General features: G+C 36.9%; 1 protein-coding gene across 2 annotated transcripts; it reads left to right on the top strand.

The window, feature by feature from the left end:
• Nucleotides 1-25,656, top strand: LOC119785829 (zinc finger protein 385D-like). 2 transcript variants are annotated; one of them, XM_038288656.1, is made up of 8 exons: nt 1-157; nt 2,453-2,568; nt 13,458-13,544; nt 15,175-15,343; nt 18,722-18,955; nt 19,038-19,219; nt 22,310-22,411; nt 24,379-25,656. In XM_038288656.1, the coding sequence occupies exons 1-8, from the start codon at nt 148-150 to the stop codon at nt 24,616-24,618; spliced, it is 1,140 nt and encodes a 379-aa protein (XP_038144584.1). In that variant the 5' UTR covers nt 1-147; the 3' UTR covers nt 24,619-25,656. The 2 variants fall into 2 exon arrangements, with proteins under 2 accessions (XP_038144584.1, XP_038144583.1); XM_038288655.1 differs by having other exon boundaries at nt 2-157; nt 13,455-13,544.
• Nucleotides 25,657-26,921: the final 1,265 nt, after the last annotated feature.

Below are 26,921 nucleotides of genomic sequence, written 5' to 3' on the forward strand. Positions count from 1 at the left end.
AGGGAATCCATATGGGAAGGAGCAGCCTGCGGCTCCGCTGCAGTGAGAAACATAGCCCGATGAAGAGAAAGGAAAGCCTAATTTTTGCTCAGAGATGAAAAGCTCTTTATTCAAACACTGAGCTGTGGGAATTCACTCTGTGCCGGCATGTATTTTGGTATGTAAACGCAGCACTGCGCTTTTATTCTTGGATGGATTATTTTTTTCTGACATAATCACAGCTGAATCACTTGTTGCATGCATATCTAGATGTTCTGTTTGCAGAAATACTGATAGATGTATGGTGCTCATCATTTACAAATACCAGTTTAGTATTTATATTTCTCTCCAGGTTCATTGAATGTATGTTGAACAATAGAATTGAAATGAAAAAATATAAAGCAGAGCAGGAATGTTTTTGTGTAGATTCTGAGTTTTAGGCATCATAGGATTGTAGAAGTTGACTGACTAGATATTTTTACACTAGCTACTCAAACTATTTACTCATTCTGACTTTATATCAGGAGTGTGGGATCTGGACGCATTTAGTATCTGTGTTTTGCATTTTAAAAACAAATCTCTTCTCAGGAAAGTAGATGCCCAGAACTCATAATGTTGCAAGCACACACATGCATGCCGTCAGCCGAAGGCAATCAGAGTAATGGCAGAACGGATGGGTGTGTTGGTTGATCTTGATGATGATGATGATTAAACTTGCACCCTGGTCTTGATTCAAGCTGCAATCAAGCTGGAAAAACTTGTAAAGTGGAGGCTGAGCAATCAGAAATGCAAACAGGACGCTTATCACGCTGGACCCTCTGGACTAAATCTGTAGATGTGTGTGCGTGTGTGTTTGATGTTTGTGTGTGTTTACAAGCTGTTTGTGTGTGTTCTAACTACTTATCAGATACATTATTTTAATTAATCTTTGAAAAAAAAAAAAAAAACTTTACCGAAAGAAGTGACAAGTAGCCTTTTCATTAATCATATCTAGTTGAAGGGATTGGTACAAAAGAATAAAAAAGGAAAATGGATTTTATACAAGTTGCAAGATAAGCTCTGAAAAGATAGGATGTAATTTGTGCTAAAATATAACAACAAATAAAAAATTAGGTGGTGCCTCAAAGAAGGGATGGCTCTTATATCTGCACCTGATGCAAAATTATTTCACTTTTACACATAAAATAAATGTTATAACAGCTTGAGTATGTTTTAAAGAATCAGTTATCAATGTGGAATAATCCATTTCCAGGCTTACAATCTATTTTTTTGTCCATTTCATGCCAAGAATATCAGATAACTTTCTCTGCTTTTGTGGTTGTTTCCTACTAATCAAATAGGAAAATAATAATAATGTGCATGTGCTTTTTGTTTAATATTTGTAGGGGGAAAATCCCTAGTACAGCCCTCTAACCCTCTAGCAAATACAATTCTTTTACCAGATAAATTCATTGTAACATTGTAATTGGAGATTTCAAGAAGAGATTTTAGCATTTGTACACAGATGCAATGTGTACAACAAAAATGTCAGTAATACCTCAATAATTGTATTACCCATTATCTACGTTATGCTACGTTAAGAATGTGCTCCATTCAACCTGACATGCCTATCAATGAAAAAGAAAGAAAAACTCACAAGAAGACCAACTTTCTAATTAATTTGGATAGTAGATATTTAATCTCTTTGGAAGCATTAAGAAATAAATCTAATTCTGAGGTAAAAATGTACACATCAAAAAACAAAAACAAGATGTCACAGTGAAAGTAGCGTACCACATTCCAATGCACCAGAGCACTTCAAACTTGACAGTTTTGACCCCAGTACATGTACACTATTCAGAAGAGGTATGCATCAATGGTGACAGATACACTTTTTAAGACCAGAACATATCTGATGTCCCTAAAAATGCCTTTCATTTCCTGACATTTTTATTCATGTCAAATAAATGAATATTACAGCATGCATGGCTAGAAAGGAAACCCTTTGACAACATTTTAGTTTTATTGCCTCTCTATTAAGTGTGAGGATTCAAGTCTGACGTGCATGAGTGTTTTGGAATTTTTATCTATGGATGAGCAAATGTAATCCATTTTCTACAAAATACAGGAGGACCAAGATCATGCTTTGTGGAGACATGTGGAAAAAGTCTCCATCATCAAGCTTTAACTTTTTTGAACCCATTCGGATTAATTTAGGTTGAATGGTGCACTTTTAGTTTTCTCATCTAAATGTGAAGATACATCTAAACCATTTTTACAGAGAAATTAAAATTTCTATTGACGAAACTGGGCTCACTGGACCCTATTGATTAAGAACAAAGTTCATGTACATGTAAACGCAAGCAAATACTTTGGGCAATAATTTAAAAGTACTACTTATCCAAGAGCAACAAACTTCTCTTGCTATTATTTTCTTGTGAAACAGAAGAATTTAACTCTATTGTGTGTTTATGTCTGCTGTGATGTGTCTCAGGTAATATCTACCACGGTCCCCTGCCACCTCTGGCTCATCACACGCTGGGCAGAACCCAGCCCTCCCCAGATCCCAAGGCTCTTTTCCCCCTCCATCTGCTGCCTGGATTCGCCAATGTGAGTACTGTCAGTCATTGTTGGGTGACGGCACAAAATGTCACTGAATCAAACCTCAGATTTCTACCTCCTTCAAACAATTTTTTAAAATTTCATTTTTGTTTCATAGAGTGGGAGTCGTGCTTTTAGTTTGCATCCATGCGTGGAAGTAAATGTTTAATATGGGCATGCTGCCTACACCTTTCCAAATATATCACCTGTGATGCAGAGAGTGGTGACATTTTCATACATCCTGGGGGGTGTAAGAGCTGCTTCCTTGTTATATCTTATGCAAAACCTTTCTCAGAGCTGTCCGTCTCTGTGTTTGTGAAGGTAGAATGAATTAATACAGATCAGGTCCAGGTTTCAAGGAGATAATCAGGATTAATATCTTAATTTAATCCTATCTGCTCAATGTATGAAATCAGATTTTTAGCTCGTAGAAATAATATGATAAAGATTTCTGTTTGCATCTGCAAAACACGTAACCTGTTAGGTGCACTTACAATTAAAATGGATTTTATATTCTCAGTGTCAGTTTTAGCATGATAGTTATCTGCTCAGATGTGACCCAGAGGACTATTTACAGAAGCTTTTAACAGACATAGTAATGTATGCAGGTCAGGATGTTCTCTGAGCTTTCAACAAGAAAGGTGAGATACATTCATTTTGCATATTTTCACAAGAATGCTGTGTATCTGTATTTGCTATTTTCTCAAACTGCTACTCTGCCTGGAAAAATTATATTTATCAAGGACCAAGCACCTTACCTTCTCCCCTATCCCTTTCACATTTGCCCTTATTTGATAAATAATAATAAATAATTTAACTTTATTAATCTCACATTGGAGAAATGTACCTCTACATTTAACCCATCCCCTTGAGGAGCAGTGGGCTGCCATCGTGGGGCGCCCGGGGAGCATTGTGGGGTTAAGGATCTTGCTCAGAGACCAAGAGTGGCAGTCTGTGGGATATATATATATATATATATATATATATATATATATATATATATATATATATATATATATATATATATATATATATATATATATATATATATATATATATATTCTCCCTCCCTTATTTCCCTGCCAGAATATCAGACTATTTTCATCCATCCATCCGTCCATCTGAATGCGGGTTAGATATATATACCTAACAACATGACAGAACCCTCAGGCCAAACAGATCTAGGAGATGGTCTCAGGAGAAAACTCTCTGACCAACATCAACAAATTCAGTCCCACAAATCTACTTTTGGAAGCCTCTCTCAGCAGCTGAGCATCCCCAACCAAGACTCGAACAAATGGTGGACTTTTACAACAGATTGTTGGTAACCAATCTTTCCGACCTGGAAATGGCACCAGTGGTCCACCAGTTGATCAATAGCTCACTCATTCCTTCCCCCAATCTGGAAAGGTTCTCTGGTGACTCCAGTCCACTATATAGTGATTGAAGGATTTAGGGGGCAGACGTTTGGACACAGCTAGTCTCATCTTTACAATGCAGTTCTATTATTCTCCTGGATGAGTTCATAGCTGATTGTCACAGGTGCATTCCATCAATCTCAAGCAAGCACTACCCATCCAGCATGTTATGAAAAGTGAGCAAAGAATGATTTAATTTAATTTGAAATGCAACACCATAACTACAATGCAAACCAAAAACAAAAGTTGTGAAAAAAAAGTCTGCAGTTAAAATTTGATTGGTGAAGAAAAATAATGCATTGATTCAGTGAGGAGGACGATGTGACGAAATTTGCTGTATAAGTGAAGTAGCTTTGAGGCTTCAACTGGTAAGCCACTGGGGGAATTTAAGATCCAATAAGGTGCAATTAGTCTGCTCCCATTTCCCCAAACAGATTAGTGACTACTGGTGACACAAACTGTCTTTTAGTACTCTAAAATTCTGGCATCTCTTAGAGAGGAGTTGGTCCATGTATGACTAGCCCTCTTTCTCTAAAGTCTACAAAAATGCAACAAGCATGTTCCACCAAACCACTCAGCAGAGTATTAGCATAAAATTGTTTAACAAAAAAGTCACTTAAACTTAATACCACACAAGTGGTGGTTTAAAGAGAATCTGAAAACTGATATAGAATCAGATGGAGGCTATAGTGAGACCTTTTCATTTGGCCCAGACAAAAAAAAGTCATGCATATTTAAACACACAATTAGGGCTTTGTTTATGTTCTTTTTAATTTATCAAACATGAACTGCAGAAAATAAAACGTAGTTGTAAATGAAATCAGGTTCTTGCCTAATAAACTTTATGCTCACAAACGGCTTGGATCATCTCAGTGTTCTGGCTTCAGGGCATGTACTATTTATTCATTTATTCATTTTTTTTTATACCTGGGTTATTGCTTTTATTTTACAATCCTGGCCCAAACTGTGTTAATGACAGAGAGACCTGTGAGGAAAGACACTTATCCATCTAATAAATTCTCACAATAGATGTATTTTTGTAAACAAACATATCCATTCTGTGAATGTTTATCATGTGAACTAGTGCAATGCTTCCTGTTTTGCTTAAAAGAGAAGATATCAACTACAGGAAATTCATATAACATTTTATATTTAATCTTTGTTAAAAAACAATAACTAAAGGTAAATGCAGTAAAAGGAGAAAAAAAATGAAGCTTTCTTTGAGTATATTTAAAAGATGTTTCCTCTTCTGAATTAAACTGATTTGGTGCACAGCTGACCTCTCCCAGGGTGGATTGTTATTTGCATCTCTTATTAAGCCTTTAACTCCAGTAAAGCTTTCGTAGGCACCACCATGCCTATATTGATTCAGAGGGTTTTCTGTGGTACCCATTTGTTTAAACTCATGATGGTGTGCATTTGCCCTCCGATCAGTTTTGCTGATTGAGTTTTTTTTTTTTCTTTTATCTGGAACAATGCATATTGATTCTAATAAATTTATCATTTAAATATCAAACATCCAAATGAAGCACCTATTTCATGCCAAATAGGTTTTGTGATGATGTCAGGAGTTTATCCAAATGGTAATCTGCAATAAATCATAACAGCATTTTTCATCATACATGTATAATCTTGATTTTGATCCAGCTTGAACATATCTACTTTATATCACTTGGATGAATGTTTCAACCTCAAATGGCTCCCTGGAGCTGAGCATGTCTGAAAAGTAACTACTGCTGAGTGTCAGTGGGTTTGCACAAAGATTGTACTGATTATAATTGATGCTGTGTTATGTACCGGAAGTCTTCATTTAGAGGATTTGCATTTGCTGCTGATTTGGTTTCTGTGTGTGTCTGTGAGTTTGTGAGTGTAGGAGATTGGAGGACATGAGCAAAAGAGGGCGAGCTGACTTTGCCACAGGTGCTTGTCGGTTATGAGGTGCATGAAAGGAGTTGAGGATAGGAGAGTGAGACCAGTGGGATACAGGAAGGTGACTTTGATAAGATGGAAGCCAAGGGAGAGGCAGAGAGTTTAGAGGTGAACAGATGGAGCGGTGGAGTGTGAAACTTGTGATCGAAGGTGAAGGGAACTGCAGGAGCTCTGATGTTCACTCTCATCAAGAGATGCAAATACCACATTCCTTGAAATGTTTTTATAATATGGTCATAGATTCTTATTTGAAAAGTTTAGCTTCTCATGAATTAGACAAAAAAATAGTCTTCATGTGGGAAAGTTAGAGAACTGTGAGCATAGATAAGGATTCCAGTGCATCTGACAACAAGGATATAAAGCTAGCAAAAGCTTGCTCTTTGCCTTGATAGGAATTCAGCTGGTTTTTTGTCCATAACAAATAATCCTAACTGGCCAATGCCAATGTCTGATTAAAATAAATAAATTTTCTATTACAATGACATGATCCGACATAGAAAAGTTCCAGGAGCTCTACCTCAATAACAATTATTCATAAGTGAACCCTAATTTTTTTAATTAAAAAAAATTGTTTTTTAGTTGTGTTTAGGTTTTATCTTTGAATTTTTGTTGGTTTTATTTCCATTTTGTGTTATTCAAGTTATTTTTGATTTTATTTTAGTTCTGATGTATGTCTTGTTTGCCCTCTGTTGCCCTCTTGTGTCAGTCTCCTTTTCCCTTGCTCCCTTCAAGACTCCTCTGTTCACACCTGCTCCAAATCTACTGATTAGCCTGGTCTTTGTTTCTCTCTCCCATATATGCACTTCCTGCTTAGTCAATGTTGCTGTTTTGATGTAATTTCTTTGCCATCTTGTTGTGAGTATTCTTGGTTCTCAGTCTGTATTTGGGTCCTCTCAAACTTCCACCCCGCTTGAAAGAGCCTATTCCTTTTGGCAACTCAAATACAATAAGCTGATCTTCATGTGTACAGCTAAACATCTTTCTTTTAAGCACTGTTTAAAAATCCAGGTTATTTAAACAAATCCTGAGTAAAGATTAAAAAAGGTAGTTATCAAAATATAATTTTTTTATTTTTTTTTTTAACGTCTGTCTAAACCTACCAACAAATGGCATTCTGCTTAAAGGCTTTTTGCAAGGCAGCTGAATTTATGGTTGTCCCAAACCTGCACCACCATCTTGTTTAAATGCTCTTTATGCTATCCACATATAGTAAATTTTTCTTTTTTATGTTTTTTTTTTTTTTTTTAGTTGTAGTAGAAGACTTCAACTTCATTACTGGATTCCTTAAACCTTACAAATTACTTTGTAACCCCTGTTCTCCATTGATCTCTTTACAGTTTTTAATTTCTTTGAGCTGGCATGATAATTTCTTTGAGCTGGCATGATAATTATTTTGAGCTGGCATGATAATTATTTTATTTTTTCTATTGAAAGTTTTTTTTATGTTGAAAGTCAGTTTCTATTTGAGTGGTTTCCTGATATCATATTGGTTGTAGCTAATCAAACTAAAATAAAAAAGGAGCTTTATTACAGTTTAACAACGGGACTGATTATATTCTCTTTTTTGGACAGGTTGGCTTGGGAAGCTTTTTTCACTCTAAAATTCCAAATCATTATTTGAAAATGGTTTTGATAATCAATCAGCTCATCTTATTCTTATGTGTATATCTATGCAAGGACATTAAAGAGCATAACAAAAAATATTTTTTATGCGAGTTTGATCAGATCTGAGGTTTGAAGTGTAATTAAGTTTAAAATAGCTGGTGCTGGTAGTAAAAAAAATTACGGTGTTTTTGTGAAACACACTATGTAGAGGTAGATAAAAATCTTATTTTAAGGCTTTACATGTATATTTGCCAGCATTCACAATAAGTTTGAAGACTGCTGTATAAACGTGTCCAAGTTTTCTTTAGCTAATAGATTTTCCTCCATGCAGGCCAGTTGTTTGGTTTTATTACACCAAGCTTCAGTAAAGAGCCTCGAGGTGCTCTGATACAAAGGTGGAGTGCTAACCCAAAATTTAAGAAAAAAAACATGTAAAATAAAAATAATTGGATCATTTATGGACTACACATGTATTGAAGGATCTGGAACTTTCTGATTTTATAAAGCAGCACAAACATTGCTACACAATTGCTCTTCAAATTAAAATGTCTTACAGTATTCCTGGAACAGTCCTTTAGAGGTACTCCTGCAGGTTTAAAAGGTGCCTTAAAAAGGTTGCTGTTTGTTTAATGGCTAACAGAAGCTGTGGTCACCACTGCTTCATGGTGGTCCAAATGGACTCCACTCAAGTCATAAAGGAAAACAATCTCAGGGCATCTTTAAACAATTTGAAATTAAGACACCATTCTGTAACAGATTTTTAAATCTTAGGTGGCCATACTTTCTTGGAAGCTCAATGAATGCTCTGGACTTAATTTTTAACTGTGTGACTAAACCATTTGAACCCATTTTCTGTATCCTGATCTACCACAATATAGTTCTTTTGATCTTTCTGACGCAAGGTAAATGTGCAAACTAGCTATAGAGACTTTCCAATAACAATAAAAAGGGCAAGATTTAGCTTTGCACTAAACAGACTATTACCCAGGGTCCCACCGTTTGGAAATAGTTGCAGTTTGTAATGTGTTCTACATATTGGTGCACCAATATTTTTCAGGTATTAGACATGATGTTCTTGAGTTTCTGTAAACTTGTTTTACTTCTATAGGGAAACACTTCCAATGACAAAAATCTGAATAAGCTTCTGATGGCGTTTAGAGAATTGGGCTGTCCAAATTTCCATTCATATGTGCAGTCCAGAAGGAAAAAGGACTCTATAAATAAAAACAAAGAACTGCATAATGTAAATGGCATTTATGGACTGTGCAAATATTTTTACTTTAAAGTTAAACCTGTTGATATTGTACTTGGTAAAGGGCAAATTTAGCTATCTTAATTATAAGGTAAACTTTACCTTTGGCTTATTGTATACACTCTTACAGTAAATATATTTTTAGTTATTATATCTGATAAACAAAAAAAAGCAAACAATTGTTTATTTTTATATTACATTTATATGGATTTTTGTGTTCCCTTGAAGCTGCAAGTCTTTAAGGTATCACTCTGCCAACTTTGTACATCTAGAGCAGGACGTCTTTCTTATTTGTAAAGCAGCTGAACACTATTTTTAAGGGATTTCAAATTGTAGACTTAGTAAATCATTCTATCACATAAACATGCTTTGATTCAAATCTTTTAATTGCAACTCTGCCTTAATATTTTGGGATGTTATCCTGCAGGAAACACTGCTCCAATCTCTCATAGACCCGTTTCTTCTGCCCCCTATGTGGGTCCTCTCAACTAACTGCCAACTCTAAAAACCTTCCCTGATGGAAAAAAAAGGGTTTCCGCAGCATGATGCTGCCACCATTATGTTTCACAATCAAAATGTTATATTAAAGGTGATTTCTGTTATTTTCCCATCTTACATAGTGTTTTGCAGCCCAAAAAGTTATATCATGGTTGGTTCTTATCAGAGGTTTTGGTGCACTGTAAACCTGACCTATTTTTGCTATATTTCAGCAATGATGTTTTTCTTGACAGTCTTTCATAAAGGAGAGATGAATGCAATGCCAGACTAACACCTACACTGCAAAAACAATCCAGAAATAAGTAAAAAATGGCTTAAATTAAGTATATTTAGCCTTAATTTGAGCAGGTAAATAAGATGATTTGCCAATGGAATGAGTATTTTCACTCTTAAAATAAGATAGTTAGATAATATTTACTTGAAATAAGACGATAAAATAGTTTTTTCTTATTTTAAAAGGAAATTGTCTTGTTCCATTGGCAAAGTGTCTTACTTACCTCCTCAAATCAAGGAAAAACACACTTATTTTAAGAAAAAATAACTTATTGAGATTTATATTTTTTGCAGTGTATGATATGGACAGATTTTCCTGTTTGATTTGTGCATCTCTGCTGTTCCTTCAGAGGTACCATCAGGTTCTTGTGTGAACATCTCCCCTTGTGTTAACTGGGCACAGACAGTGGGATGGGAGACTTTCCAATCTGCATTAGATAAAATGCATTCTTTGTGTTACTTGTGTGTCTTCTAGTTTAGTGATTTACCGTTTTATTTTGGTAATTTGAGACCCTTGTGTTTAACTAACACACCAATGCTTTTTTCCAAACACCAGAATTGATGGTCTATAGAATTGAACACGAGCAATACAGTATTTGCTGATCATGAAATTTTACTGTGTGATCTGCAGTCCAAGTCTGAGTTTACTTTTCCTGTTTCTGTTTCTTTAGGAAGTCTAGACATGTGCATGTAAGCATAAATGACTCACTACCTGTAAAACCCATTGCCCCCTGCTTGTTTAGAAACAAACTAAGGCTAAGCTTCCTTGCCAAACTGTAGTTATAGACGAAGAGCGTAGTCTGGATGATATAGCTAAAGGCAATCCTGCTTAGCAGAAGTCGCCACCTGTTTCAGTTTATTAAGACATTAAACAAAGGAAGAATTCAGAGCTGAAACAAATATCAAGTTTTTCTAAACCAGACAACCCCACTGATTGCAATGCTCCAAGTTAAAATTCTTCTTTTTTTGTTTGAGATGCAGGTGTGCCAAGAGGCTCTATGCAGCGTTTTTGCTCATTCATTTGGTAAATGAAAATATTCCACCCAGATTTATTGGAACCAAATGTAAAAATATATAAAAATCTGTAAATTGCATTTGCCTTTTACTGTAGCAACATATTCTGAGTGGGGAGATCTTCTAATTTAAAGAGATTTTTTTTTTGCTTGTTTTTACAAAATCTCTAAGACCTCTTTTTTTTTTACTGCATTACTGCAAGCCCACTTTGCCAACAGGACAAGAAAAAATCTGCTCCCATTGCATAGCTTAAAGTTGGAACATTTAGAGCAAGAATAATTTTGCTAAATGACCCACTGATGACCTTGATCAGACTCCTGGTCTTTATATTAATCTTCATGCATTTTAAAATATTCATATTGCCACAAGTTCAAGCCAGGCCTGATGACCTTGTTTAAAGTGGGAATAAAGTGTTGCCTTGGGTTTAAATCCCAGTTAGGGCCTTTCTGCTTGAGGTTTTCTCTGGTCCCTTAATATGTTACTTTTTGATAATGCTTATAGTGAGATTGGTTCAACAATCTCTATAGGTATGCTGCTACAGGCTTAGACTGCTGGAGGACATAGGGACCACTTTTCATCTTCCATCAATATTGCTGTTTACCAATGTTGGAGCTTGGCCTTTTTTTCAGTGTAGTCCCGTTTCTCTTACTATGAGTAGCTATATGTACTCTTTTTCATCCTCTTACACAGGAGCTGGCTCAGAGCTCATCTGCTTGCTTTGTCTTTCATGGATGGGGCCACATTTGGAGCAGGTTAACAGTTACCTTTTGTATCTCTGCAGGTATCATTTGTATGTCTGCTTCTGTCTCCTTGGACCCCAGTCTGTCTCGGCAGATTGCCGCTCACGCTCAGTCTAGTTATGCTGGAGGTTTCTTCCTGTTAAGAGTTTTCCTCTCCACTGTTAATACATGCATGTTTGGTGTGAGGAATTGCTTTCAAGTCACTAAGCCAATGCAATATGCCGGTTTTCCTTTGATAGAAAACTTTAAACCAATCTGACTCTATGATCTGGTTGAATGGTCTCTGTAGAGGACCTTGAGATTACATATGTTGTAAATTGCTGTTACATAAATGAACTGAATTTAATTTAATTATTCTGGGCTCCTTACATGGTTCGAAATTGATTGTTCAGTTGGGTTCATACAACTGCCTTTTGGCATGGTTGCTTTTGATTGTCTGAAAATCCCTCTAAGATGTGTTCTAACACTTGACCCTGCACAGATTAATATAAAAAAAATGTCAAGTGTTAAAAAAGGGTATTTCCTTATTATGTTGCGTTTTATTTTACATAAGTTCAGTTGTGCTAGTTGAAGAGTTGTAATTAAAAATAAAAATTAACTAAAGACGAATAAGAGTCGATTATTAGGTTTTACACCAGAACCCCCCTGGATGGTCCCCCCCCCTCCAAAAAGTTTAACTTGACTCTCATCTGACTGAACCAATATTTTGAAACTGTGATTTAAACCTTTGCTGTAATTCTTTAAAAGTGATTGCATGAAATTGGCATCATGCTCACTGAATGTGACGTCAAGATAAACTTTTGTCTACATCAACCCTTCTTCTTCAACTCTCCAGTGCTGTTGAGACTTTTAAATCCTTGCTCTAATTTCGAGTATGGGTAAGCTATAGTTAGTAACTATTTTTGGGGAGCCAATTCCAGACTCATGATTACCAGAAGAAATTGTTAATGATACTCAAATTCCATATTCTTTTGTCTGTCCCATTTTAGAGAAATTAACCTCTTGGACTGTCGTGTTAGTGAACGAAATTTCAATGGAATTAAAAACAAGGTTTTTAGAATTGTTTTTAACAGTTTGTGGTGCTACAATAAAATTTAGATTAATTTAAGGGCTATTATACATCTTTAACAGAAAGATTTCTACCTATAAGCATTTGGATCGTATCAGGCGCAGTTTTTTCCAAATGAAAAGTGGTTTATGAAGGCTGCACATTATAAAAAACATATTTACCACATTTATGTAAACATATTGCTGTTTTTTTCTGATTACTTTTGTTTGTCTTCTTTAACATTGTCCTGTCTGGCGATGTGGCAATAAGAATAATTGTCTTGATGCCAAAAAGAGAGCCCAACAGCTTTTATTTTCACAAGTGGAGCAGTACGGCTATTGCCATAGTGTTCCGCTTGATTTAGGGATATAAATAGCTTTATTAGAATTCATGCAGGGAGTATTACAGATTTTATGTACACTGCAATGTAAGTACAACAGGAAAGGAAAAATGAAAAAAGAGAAAAGATTAAAGAAAGGCGAAATAAAAGGGAGATAACGATAAAACATGTTCAGTCTGCTTCATCACCTGCAAAGAGATGTAAAAATAACAGCACAACCAACGAATATAGTATAAAAGATACAATAAAGTAACACCTAGACACTATACCTGAAGTATAAGTAATATTATTTAATCTGACATGTATACTGTGGTAAGTGAAGATATGAATATGGGCTTTCTGTACGGAAGTGAATCTCTAAGTAACCTGGAGCCAAGCACCTATATTTGTTTGTGAGAATGCTCTTGCATGAACAGTGCTTTTCTGATTACTTTAACAATATTACATCATGGGAATGGATTGAAAAACTCTGTATCAAATGGTCTCAATTTAAAGAAAATTGCCAGAGAACAGTAGAGTTAAGTGCCAGTTATTAAGCCTATAGTTGTTGAATATTAAAATCATAAAAATGAGTAGACTAAGCTAAACCTGCAATCTTTCTTTTTTTAGGCAATGTCTATATAAACCTGATGTGTTTAATGTTTTCTTTGCATTTTTTTTCTCCCTCTTCAATGAGTCATACTAACAGCATGTTATAACACTCATCATTTTTGTAATGTAAAGTTTTATTTCTCACATGAAGTGTTAATGTAACGCCTATCCTTATTATCTGTTGCAGCAGATGGATCAACCTAGCTTTGGGTTAACATCTCCCCTGAAGAGGAAGCCCAGCTCCTGTGGTGTTTGTCGAGTGAGATTCACCCCTGAGGTGGGTGGTGTCTCATGGGAAATTCTCTCGCTAAGATGTTGCTCCCTTGCAGCCCTTTTGTTTCTTTAAACACACCCTTTTTATGACAGTTGAACAGCTGAAGAGACCTGCTTTTGCTTTAAAGCCGTTTGACTGGCTCTAAGGAAGTTTAGCTTTCTTTTGTAACAATTGGCTGGTTTGAAGCACCCCTTAATGTTTGTCTTAAAAAAAGAAAGTTTGGATAAAATCAGGCTAGGGTGTAATTGACACAAATATTTCAGACAGTAAGAGAAATGATAATAATTTAAAAAAGTGCTCATGGCACAGCTGCAAAACTAACAAGAGCTGGACCTCAATGCAGCAAAAACGCTAATGACAATGCTAGCCTCAGAGATCAACATAAGTCCTGTTTGAAGTTTGCTATGATGTATGCAACACAGAAAACATCTGGAAGAAGGTGATCTGATGAGATCAAACCCAAGCAGGGCCCGCAAAATGCTACTGTACATGTCAAGGAAAGCTAACATTATCAGTAACGCCGTCTAACATGGAAAAGCGCTGTGGAAATGGTTTTATTGAGTGGGAGACAGGAAAGCTGGCACAGCTGAAAGGGAAATGAAAGGGCTAAATTATGGACAAAATTTAAAGAAAAACATTAAAAGGTGGCAAAAGATTAAGGTTTTACTTTCCACCAAGGACAGCAGCCCTCCCCATAAAGCCAGATCTACAATGGAATAGATTTGATCCAAACATATAAATTTGCTGAAATGGCCTAATGAAAGTCCAAACATTGTGGAAAAGTTCAGAGAACTCCTACCTATAAAAAGTATTTTTTTAAATCAACGTTTCATCGAATCGGACTTAGCTTGAGCTAATTTACATTAATGGAGACACACTCTAAAAGACTAAATGCAGCAAAAGGGTGTTCCATTGCATTGTGGAGGCAAAGCAAGTTTATTTGTATAGAACAATTAGTACAAAGACAACTTAAAGTGCTTTACCTGAATTTAACAATAAAAGATAGGTAAAATAAAAGCAAATATAAATGCATGATAATAAAAAAAATGATTAAAGCAGGCAGTAAAAGAAATAAAATCCAATAAATTATACTTCAGCTAACAGTTTGACTTCAACAGTCAAAGGCAGCTCTAAACAAATAGGTTTTCTGTGTTTTTACAGCCTTCTGGGAGTTTTTTCCAGATAAGTGGAGCTTAGGAACTAAATGCTGCTTCTCCATGTGTGGTTCTAGTTCTGGGTCTAGAGAGTAGACTTAGACTAGAAGATCTGAGTGGTCTGGGAGGTTGATAAAATGACAACATATCTCTTATGTATTTTAGTGGCAGATGAAACTAAAATAATCCAGAGAAACCATATTTTACTGTCCATCGTAATTAAGTATGTACTACACTACCATGGTCAACCACACAAATTTATGTTAAATCCCACTGAGGTTTGTAGTTGATTGATGATACAAAGCCAAACGTTCAAGAGGCCTTTATCTATGAAAGGGGAAGAATCCTTTATTTTTTATTCAGTTCAGCATACCAGACTTATAATTATGTTGTTGAAAGATTTTCCCACGTACAAGTGTTGCAATGTGAAATATTCTGTGCTGCTTTTAAGAATTTTGATCTTTTTCTCTAACATACAGGCTGAAGCATCCTTTAACTACAGTGGCACAAGGCATGAGAAAAATCTCAAAGCCGTGGACTCCTCAGATTCAAAGATCAAGACCTCTGAACTAGTCGTCAAGGAAACCACATCGCAAATCTTCTCGTCATCCTGCTTGCAGCCCTCTGGCTCTGACACGACATCAGAAGGTCTGTCTCTGAAGGCAGGCATGCTCCTCTGTGCTCATGTGTCTGTGTGTATGGGTATTAGTTATATGACAGCATTAGATATATGAACGTATGGCTTGAACCTTCTCTCCTAAGTCACGACTTTAACTCTTTGATGTGAGAATTCTCCTGCTGCTTTGGGTTGCACAGTGAAGAGATTAAAGGTTGAGCATTATCCTCTCCTCTGCTTCATCTCTACATTTTCTAACCTTATTCAGTGGCCTCCTAAGATCAAAAGCGTGTTGAAAAATGCTTTGAATGCAGTCTGTAGGCAGCTGTACAGTGCGCCTGAAGAGTATGTGTATCTGGAGGCATGTCAGCATTACTGTGGAGGAGTGTCGAAGCATTAACTGCGTTCCAGCATATTTGTTCGGGGTTTTTTCTCCATGCTGATGCCTTGTGTGGGTGTTAAGACACAAAAGCAGCAGCTTTTACCAAACTTAAGAGCAAGAAAGGTTGTATTTCCATACCTAACCCTGCAAAAATGGGTAGATCTGAATGTCTGAGGATGATTTAAAGAGCATCTTCAGGATGGAGTTTCAGGTTGAGCACTTGATGAACATAGACCAAGAGGGATCAGTGAAAATAACCAGACGCCCACACAGCTAATCATTCTTAATAGCAAAGAGTGAATGCGTTCAATCAGTCTTTGCTCCTCCAGGACCAGCTGGTTCTCACTAAAGATAACAATGCCAACTAATCTTTATGTAGGACTGTCAATTAAGTAGCTTGCAGACAAATCCAAGGGGAAATAATGTGTGTTGTTCGATTAGACAAGTTGGTAACGCTCATAATTACCTGTTGCCTGGTCAGGTTTGAGCTTTAGCAGTGTATTGGTGTATGTACAGCGAGTCATTAAATGTGGGCTAAAAGGACTTCTTTGTTTATTTTAAAGATTTGGCAGATATTCAATTATACTACTACACACCTAATCATCCAATTAGTCTCTATTTACCAATAAGTAACCTTAAAACTGACTACAAGATAACCACAAACGGCTAATAACTGAAATAAGTTTTAAAATCACTATTAATCAAATCAAACGATGTGCTATTCAGAGATATCTATGAGAAAAAAATTGAAAAATAAATAAAACTGACAAACATAGAGATGAATATGACAAACAAATAATGAACCTCTAAAAAAGAATAAAAGGGACTGAACTAAAGTACTAAAGAATGAATTAATATATCACAATATCTGGTCATAAAAACCTTTGTGAAAACTTTTTTAGATTTTTAAATTTTTTTAAGGCTCTAGTGGCCTTTATTTTGTTTTTGTTTTTGAAGAATGTAGACAAGAAAATGGGTTACAAGAGAGCGGGGAGACATTCAGCAAAGGTCAGGATGGCTGGACCTCAAAGCTGTGACAGCTCGTATACCTTTGTGAAAACTTGTAAAGATTTCTGAGTCATTGTGATTTGTACTTCATTTGATATAAAAGGGTAAGGAAAAGGATTTTAGGGTCCCTATTCCACAGCTGTTCTTATCCAGTGTCTCCAGAAATGAACCCGGCTTTCTTAGGTCCAGTCCTCAGTAAGGTTTGATTGTATTTGGCAAACTTCTTGGTCAGACAGAGGGACCGGTCGAAATGACTTAGAGGCCAAACCGACAATTTAAAACTAACAGGTTGCATGTGAGCCAAAAGAGGATGGACCTCTTCTCTAAACTGTATGCACCAGTAGAAACTACAAAAAAGCAAACTATAATGTGGATTTTACCCCTAACACATGCTCCTCCATGGCATTTAATTGTTCCACACAGACAGAGCTTTTCTCTCCTCTGGGTTCCCTGTTTTCTCTTTGGTCTCATTCCTTCCTCAGTAGTGGAACTCTCAGTGTGGTGTCATCAGTGTTATGGTTTATACATTTTTAAATGGCTTAAAAATGTGTAAGTAATGCAAATAAATTTACCCTCCCTGAAACCTACTCCTCTAAGGAATGACAGGAAGCAGCAGGTGCGTTGGATATTTGATGGAATGACTTTCAATTCCCAGCTGAGACAATGTTCCAATGACTACAGATAAATAATGTCCTGCCGGTTGTAATGACAGGAGGTTCCCCAGTGAATGGAAAGGAACAAGGCAGCTTAGGCGTTCCACTGAAAAAATTTCCTCTTTAGGGATGTTTGCAAAGATAAAGTCTTAGGAATGTTGAAGAAAAAAAAAAAAAAGGTTGAGAAGTGTTATTACAAGGAGACAAAAATTCCAACAGAGCAAAACATATTTTAACAATCAGGCAAAGAACAGATAATTTGTTTAAAGAGTCCATTCCATTTTTTTTTTTCATTGTTTGGTTCTCATTTTTATTCTTTGTGACCAAATGAGTACTTTTAACAAATCGTATAACTCTCCAGATCTATTCAAGATTTAATTCCCTTAAGAACTAAATAAAAGTTCAAGGAAGATGCCAGAGTGATTCTGGTAAAGTAGGATTACAGTATCAGTCTATGGAAGAACCTCAACTCAACATTCCTAAGCACAGACATATTTTTCTACTTATCAGTGTCAAAAACCAATTATTAATTATAATCTATGAGTCACACAGAACAATAAACAGTGTCTTCACCCAAATAATCACTTATGCTGTTCAGTGTGCTCTTTTAACAACATACTTGCCATAAACATAATTACTTTGCTCATGTTTTGGAAGGCTGAATGAGGGCCTGTCTCCAATGCAAAAAATATTTAGAGACGAGTCTATCAAAATCCTTTTGATCATAAAATTAAATATAGCCATTCAGAATGAAAAAAGTCACATTTTCCTGCACATTAGCAGCTGAATTTGTTTAACTGATTCAGTTTGTCAAGCACCCGAGCATCAGTTCCCCCCAAAAGCACAATCAACTATGGGCTGCATTTCAAATTTTACCTTTTTAAAATCTCCCACAAAACAATCATGACTTTGAAAGCAAATTGTCGCCTTCTCAAACTTAGTTCTAGGTTTTGACAACGTTCCATGAGCTGCCTTCAAGGACAACTTAATCAACTTAAGAAAAATTGATATTACTTACAAATACTGTATACTTTAAATGTCACATAAGATTCAAGCTATTGAAGTGACACAACTTTGCCCAACTTAAAATCTTAATCTTAATTTTTATACCAGAAATAACCAATACTTCTCTGAGGCACAGCTTGATTTTTCAGTTTTGCTGTGAGTACGCACTCATTTACGCTAGTATAGATCCTGGCGAGTCCTTTTACTGAAGTCCAAAGTAATGAATAGTGCCAAACGTGTCAAATTGATCCATTATTCTTCTGTCTTTTAATACTTCAATCTGCCTCATCTGTTTCTTTTTAAGCCATCTCTTTGAGTACCGGTAACTACATCTGTTCACTTAATTGTATTTCTGATTTTAGAGCCCTCAGCCCCAAACTCCTCTTCAGACACATCGTTGAGTACTGGCCTCCCTGAGACATCGAAAGAGCCCACCAACCACTCCCTGCCAGCCAGTCCGAGGACAGCTGAGAAAGATGGAGAAGCAGAGACTCCAGATAGAGAGACGGAGGAGGAGAAAGCAAAACGCCTTCTCTACTGCTCCCTCTGCAAGGTGGCTGTGAATTCTGCCTCTCAGCTACAGGCTCACAATAGCGGTAGGAAATAGTGAGTGTGTTGTCTAACATTACATACGAGTGTTATGTTTGGGTCTTCACCAATGTCACTATGTGTGCTCAGGTACCAAGCATAAAACCATGCTGGAGGCTAGAAGCGGTGATGGAGCCATTAAGTCATTTCCCAGGATAGGGGTCAAAGCTAAGATGGTTGCTCCATCTGAGCCACCAACTGGACTGCAGAACAAAACATTTCATTGTGAGATATGCGATGTGCATGTGAACTCTGAGACTCAGCTCAAACAGGTGAGCTGTACTGCATGCTCTTTAAAGACTTTTAAGATTAAATTGTGAATTATTTCAGAATGAATGAATGATGAAGAAATTAAAAAAATTATTTCAAACAATCCAGTAAAATTATAAAGAACCACATACAGACATTATGTAAATATTTACATACTGATTATATCAGAAAAAGGGTATACAAAATTGAAGCTTATTTAATCTTAATTGGATTTAATTGCCTTCTTTAAAGGGTAAAGGAGGCAAATGGATTGATGAAGCTGCTAGCCACTGGCTTTCAAAGTTTTTTCCTAAACCTTGATTGAATAACAGCAGACATGTACCCACTAATGAGCAGTTTGCTTACATATTTTGTTTTAAACAGCTTCTTGTATCTCCTTATTTTAATTGTACGTTAACTGATGGTGAAAGTAGTAACATTTGAGCCTTCATATAAACTTTTTCACAGAATTTTGTCTTTTGAGCTGCAACAGTTAAAATTACACAATATTATTTCATATATAAAATGTATCTCTCTGCTCAATAAGCCTTTATCATTGGGGTTTCAATCAAAATAATCAATTTTGACTGTTTAAGGAAACCTGAAAAAAGGTTTGACTTGTTGTGCTGTTGATGACGTAGGTTTATGCTCTGTTTTTCTTCAACTCTTGCTGGAAATTTGGCATAATCTTACCATTTTCTTGCCCATACCTGCAACTACTTATAAGCATGAGTAATTTGATAACAGTGATTAAAATGGAAATATATTTCTGAAGGAATAATGATTAAGAATTCTAATTCATGCCAAATAACTCTGAGAAAAATCACTGTTTAACAAAAAGGAATATTACCACTAGATCCTGCTATCAAGAAGCTGTTATTTTTTTCCTTTCTGAACATACTACATCGTTTCATAAATAGTAATTATTATAGAAGTTTCATATGGTACACTTGAACACAGAGCAAAATAAAGCAACATGCTCTATGTTAACAAATTGAAGCATGCTGCTATTTAATTGACCATAGCTGGTGGATTTTAAGCAGCGCTTTAAGAGGTTGGCACCAAGTGGCATGATGTAGGACAGAAGGACACAGTATATAAGGCGAGACAGACAGTGGAATAACTCAAAGCGTTTATTAAAATCAAGATCAGGCTGTGGATCTGCAGTATCAGCAGCTAGGATGGGGCACCACCCATCACAGGAAACTCTGGTTTAAGAGATAAACACAGATTAGGGACCATGATAATCTGACGGAGGATGTTTATCCATTCAAGTCACTAAATAGGTTTAACAGTTTAGTACATCTCCAGAAAATTAGGTAGGATCCAGCCAACAAGATGTGGTAGGCACCGCCCACAGTGTCCCAGATGCTGCAGCCCCAGAGAATATGCAGGACTCCGAGCCCGGTCAGCGAAACGGATCAGAACCAGAACAGGCTGGTTCAGGGTTCCAAGAGTCCACAGGCGGTTCAGGCAGAATGTTCAGATGGGAACAGGCAGGGTCAGTGGTTGAGAGGCTGAACAGGTCAGGATATCAGGAACACTACGTGACGCTAAAAACTGCTCTCTCCACTGAGACCAGACAGCAACAGAGATGCTCAATGGATGAGACACAGATCAGGATCAGGAAATCAGAAACACTACAGAGGGCTAAAAAACCTTCTCTCCACTGGCCACCTCCCCCGGAACAAGAACATGAACAAGAGCAATAATCTGGCCACAATGGCTGGACTGAGCTGAATAAATAGAGGCAGCAGCAGGTGGATTAGATGAGCAATAATGAACAACCCGTCAGACTTAGACAGGTGAGTGGAGGGAGCAATTAGGACAGCCATCAGTGCTGTAGTGTTGCAGTACATCTATTCAAATTCCAATTAGTTGTTCATGATTGTATGTATAACATCTGGATTGTATTCAAATAGCCTTTTGAAAACATGTTTTTAGGGAAAGAGTTATTGCTTTTTAATACCACTGATGTTTTGGAAACACAGTAACTTTGCGAACACCATTTAGTAAAAAAAATGTTTAATAGACACCAATGGTACTAAATGGTACCACTAAAACCACTAAATAATTCAGTATTTGTTTTGATAACCATATCTTAATTCACTTAACCCTTTATCATTTGTATATATTTGAGCTATTTAGCATGAAAGTTTGCTGCTCTTTTTGTGAGGTTATGTGCTTTATAGCTGTGAAAGTATCAACATATAGCTGTGAAAGTATCCACAGTACATGACTTATTTAAACTGATTATACTTTGCATTAAATGCACATGGTTTTGATGAATCAGAAATATGTTTTTCATAACCAGTTTTAAAGCTTTTCAGTATGCATACACTGTTAGTATAGATCCCACACACTCTTTGATAAATTAAAACCCTGTTTTTTCTTTATTTCTAGTAACTATACTTTAGGCAATAACATTCAAATAAAGCACAAGCAGACATCAGAGATCCTGGCTTATCAGACATCTTTTTCATGTACTCTAATGCTATAAAAAGGTCAGCTGTCTCCCACATTTGCTTTCCACACAGTTCAACAGCTCCATCCCTTTATCCGTCATGAATTACACTCATGTAGGAGGATATGTCGGACTCTGCATATTTAATTCCAAATCTCAGTGGGAACATCTCACACCTGTCGATGCAGGTGAGATAAAATCACTGATCTCCCAAGATAATGAGTACAAAGCTACTGAGCTTTTTCTATTTCAGAGAGCATTTGACTCTGACGCTGCCCTCTCTGTTCGTGATATGACTGCATAGAGTTGGTCTCCATACCTAACTGTTTCAAAGTTAACTTTGGCCAGGTGCTCATGAATATTTAGCAGCTTAGTGCTGGTTGTCAGCCATGCAAGCTTCAGCCATCTGTTAGTGATGGTCAATCAAATCAAAAGGTCCTTCATATCAGCCCGTTTTGTTTACTGTGAATCAAAAAGAACCAACAGATGAAAAAAAAAGTCTCCCTGAATACTAAAAATGAGCATTTTTAGAAAAATGGTTGTTTTTAAAACTAAGGGAGACGTTCCTATTTTTCTTTTCAATCTTTAACACTTTTCCTGTGTCTGGATGTAATTTCCTGTATGTTTATCTTTCCACTTTGTACTCCAGCATATCAGCAGCAGAAGACACAAGGATAGAGCAGCAGGTAAACCAGCCAAGCCGAAGTTCAGCCCCTACACTCCCACCCAGAGGCTTCAAAGTCTCCAGGCTGTGAGTACTCTGCTGCTTCACTGTTGTTTCTTTTCTCATCATTGTTTGGTTACAGTTGATTCTCTGAAGCCCCTTCTAGGAAACTCTACTCTCTGCACTCAGTGAACCAAAACATCCGCAATGAGAATGAAGGATAAACTGATTTACTTCTGCTTTGCTTTGATGTTTAAAATAAGACACTGTGACTAAATGCAGCAGATTACTCAATTATAGGAACCTCTGATTAAAAAAAAAAATATATATATATTAAAAAAGACGTTAAAATAAATTAATCCTTTACTGCAGAAGCATAGTTTTTGATTACAGACGAACAGCTGTGATGGATGTGCAGCATCAGAAGCAGGAGTTTTTTTCTTTTTTTTCAGTTAGGGACTATGAAAGATGGAAAAAATTATGTTGACATTGGATTAAGTAAGGAATGCTCTTAAGATGTTTGTAGGTGGCTTTTAAAAAAGCAATTTTACATTAGCCCTAGAAGGACCGCTAAGTCATTAAAGTAATAGTGGAGGATGTTCTTTTTCTGGGTGGATCATCAAAAGAAGTGGTCCTCCTAATTGTCTATCATTGTGGTGATATGTTTACATAAGGCCATCCTACGTGCTCGTCTCCATTTTCACTTACCGGTGGTGAGTCTGAAATAGAGGAAAAATTGAAAATCTTCTTTTGGAAAGAAAGCTTGTATGAGCGATGCAAACGGCAACTTTTAAACAGAGCACGCTTGAGAAACGAAGAAATAGGCTCTTGCACGCTTTCAATAAGCATCCCCTGTCTGGAGTGGGTACATGGTGTCAAGGTTTGGTGTTGGATTGAGGACCCAAAAGCAGAGGCAAGTTGGCAGAGGTGAATTTAGGTGGGTTTAATGAGGTTTACAGGTACGGAAGCAGGAATCAAAGATCCAACAAAAATAAAAAACGAACCAGGACCAAGGAGACATCAGGGGAAACCAAACTCTAGGAGCCAGGGAGAGACGAGGTAAGCAGACAGACGTTAGATGAGGATCCAGCAAACAGGAACTGAAAAGGGAGGCTTTTAAAGGGGACAGATACAAAGAGAGGGCTAACGAGAAGATTGAAAACAGGTGAGGACAGAGCAGAAAACAGAGCTAGGGAAAGGACACAAGAGGGCAGCAGAGGACAACAAATGGAAAACCAAGACTGTGACACATGGTTGTCCATGTACATTTTTGTAAAGAGAAGGTCTTTTTAAAAAAATGCACGAAAATCCTCCACTACACCTTTAACTCGTCCACATCTTGTAACTCTAGTGATGGCCTCGGCTGCCTGCTGCCTGCTGCCTTTGCAGTGCACTAGTGCACACTGTCCGATGTCATCCCTTACTTCCCGGTGGGGCAAGGCCAGCTGCCCCTACTCAGCTCTAGGACACTCTCTGCCTGTGTTCTCGCTCTGATCTCCTGTTTCCTGTCGAAGCTCCCCAGGAGCTGTCGAAGTAGAAAGTTTAAGGTTCTGGTCAGACTGAAGCACTGCTGAAAGCGAGAACAAGCTAGCCACAGTCCCCCGAACTGGGAGCATCTCTGGAGAATCTGATGGACGAAGGGAAGCCTGACCTTGTTTGGCTTTTTAATGATAAAGCACTGTGACTCACTGTGTAAAATCAGGGTTTGCGTTGCTGATTTGAAACCAGCATAAAATAAAAACTCTGATGTGGGTTTCTATTCCCCCTTTGGTGTTCAAATAGCTCCTCTTAAATGATTCATAAAGCCAATAGACATTTTCAAACTATTTTTTATTCAGTCTTTAGCTTCTTTTTTCTCTTATCTTCGAATAAAATGTACTTCCATTCTTCTCCTGCTTTAGTATGATGGGACAGGCCTTCACACTGTAAGCAAACAGCCAATGGAACTATTGATACCACTCCCCCATTTTCTTTTCTCTTGTGCCATCTACTTTTACATGCCAAAAAATAAGATCTTGATGGTAGTTTTGGTTTATTTTGCTCTTTTTCCGTAGATAAGACTTACTCTGCGAAAGAACCAAGACTTGAGCAAACCTATGGCCTCCTTCCTTCTTCATCGTCAACTGTCCATCGCTGCTGCTTCCATTCCGCCGTTGTCGACCTTTCCTCTCCAGAGTGCCACACACTCAGGCCCCGCCCTGCTTCATGGTCAGCCCCTCCCACAGACTATGTTTCATCCAGCCTCTGGAGCCATCTGTTCTCCACACACATCGATTCTGTTTTCCCCCTTCTGACTCCATCAAGACCCAGATCTGGAAAATGATCTGACCTAAGACATTACTTCCTATTCCCAACAAATCAGCAGACTGTCATGGATCGCAAAGCTGAGTGATTGAAGGCACTGGGGTCATAAGATATGTTGCACAGTGTTGACATAAAAAAAGAAAAATGGTGAAAAAAAGGTAAATCTAGAGACTCTAAGTTTGTTCAGGTGCTATGTAGCTGTCATAAGTCTGCAGCTGGTGGAACAAAACACATCAAGGCTATTATGGGATATAAAATCCCTTACAGGTATGTACAAATGCTGAGCATTTTAGTTTAATTCATGTCATTATTCCATTCAAATTCTTTTTTTTTTTATCATATACATTTAAGCTTAAAAAGAGGAAATATTTCTGCATGGTTACAGGTTACTCTTTGGTAAGCATATCAGCTATTTAAAACTAGCAGTTTTTTGTATGATCTGAAAAAAAAAAAATTCTGAAATGACTCACTCATTCTAACCTTCAAATGTTGTTGTTCAATTAAAGATGTTTTTTGAAAAACAAAAACAAAACAAAAACTTCAAGTTTGTTTTAATTTTCTGCTTTTAATCCAAGCAAGTCAAGGCACTAAAACGCTAATTAAAGCCTGTTTTCCACTATTACCTACTTGGCTCCATTCAATTGCATTCAGTCTTTTTGGACTTTCCATTATATACTTATTAGTTACCAGCTCCTTTAAAGTATCAGAAATGTGAAGTCAGATGACTTCTGGTCATTGATGGTTTAGGAGTATGAATCATTGGCTGAGTCATGAGCGCGATCCCATTACAAACATAAATTCCTCTATTTCAAAATCACAACAGTGGCAAAGCATTTTCTGAGCCTGAAGAAAAAATTTAAAGAGAAATATTGTTCAGTGACAAGGTGCAGCAGTTTGTTTCTCTTAGCCAAAGAGAATATTAATAATGTAAATGATAGTTTAAGTCCCGTCACTTTTTATAAGAGATGTCAATAATACTCACATTCTTTACGTAGATGAAATAACAGATATTTGTGTAAAAAAAAAAACAATTAAACAAAAGGATACAAAATAAGCCTTTACAATGTCAAGGCTCAGAACAAAGGGCTCAGAACTTAAGGCAAACAAACTGGTGGATTTCTCAAAGCGTTTATTAAAAAATGGCGAATCTGCAGTTCAGCAGCTGGGGCATCTAAGGCACAAACTTCTACAGAGGGAAATCTCAGGTCAGTGAACACGTTAATATCACGGAGGATGATGACGAACTCATGACTCACTAAGCTGGTCCTAAAATTCAGTCCATGCCCAGAGGAAAGAGTGGATTCCAGCCGAATGGCTACAAACAGCATACAGAGAACGCCACCAGCAGTGTTCCAGATGCTGACGCCTCGAAGACTGCAGAACTGGATGATGAGCAGATAAGAAAGGCAAGACTTTTCAGCACTTTCAAAGCAAAGCCAAAGCCTATGCCGAAGAGGTTCACAGGAGTCCAGGCAAGGAGATCAGAGATCTGAAGAGGTACCAAGGAGAAATTCAGGTGGAAGTCAGGAGGCAGATCCAGGTTTAGTCCACAAGTAGAATCCAGCAGGAGTCTGAAGACGTGTAAGGCAAACACATCAGAACAGGAACAGGCAAGCTAAGAGGTAAGGCAATCACAACACAATCAGGTATACTAGAGAACTCTCACCAAGGGTTTGAATAATCTGGCACAGCTGACTGGGAGCAAGCAGGTTAAATAGACTGGAGCAGGTGGATCAGATGAACGGTAATTAAACTGGGCGGAGCTAGACAGGTGAATTAAATGAACCATTAAGCTAGTCATCAGCGCCAAGATCATGAAATAAAACTGTTCTTTAAAGTTGCTTTATCTACAAAAAATTGTTATTTTTCTTTTGCAAACTGTGTTGGTAAAGAGAATACTAACAAAAAAAACTGACTTAGTCTGACTTCATTCTTAATCAAATCATAAGTCCTGCATGAGCCGCTGCATACTTTTAGAGCTTTGCTATTTACAACAATAAAGTTGCAAATGGCATCAAAATTGAAAAAGTACTTGAAACATAATTATCATGTAAATGTAAAATCTAATAAAGAGGGAATGGATGGGGAATGGTTTGCATCTCTGAATGTCATCCCTCATCTGCAATGTTTCCCCTCTGTTTGTCTTCATCCATGTCGTTATCAATATTTTTCTACAAACAAACTGGGCTCTAACGGGACAGATTATCTCAGTGCTCTTGATTTTCCATCTGTTTTGTTGCAGCTATGATGTCACAATGATATCAATATGTATAGTGGTAATTAGATGCTTTTA

This window comes from Cyprinodon tularosa, unplaced genomic scaffold (genome assembly GCF_016077235.1).
Source record: "Cyprinodon tularosa strain WSP-4 unplaced genomic scaffold, ASM1607723v1 ctg26, whole genome shotgun sequence".
In the NCBI taxonomy this organism is placed as follows: Eukaryota; Metazoa; Chordata; class Actinopteri; order Cyprinodontiformes; family Cyprinodontidae; genus Cyprinodon; species Cyprinodon tularosa.

Excerpts from the sequence above, each read along its gene's own strand:
- LOC119785829 (XM_038288655.1), top strand. Across the intron at positions 13,545-15,174 it reads GAGTGAGATTCACCCCTGAG|GCTGAAGCATCCTTTAACTA; the intron begins GTGGGTGGTGTC and ends TCTAACATACAG. Across the intron at positions 22,412-24,378 it reads GGCTTCAAAGTCTCCAGGCT|ATAAGACTTACTCTGCGAAA; the intron begins GTGAGTACTCTG and ends CTTTTTCCGTAG.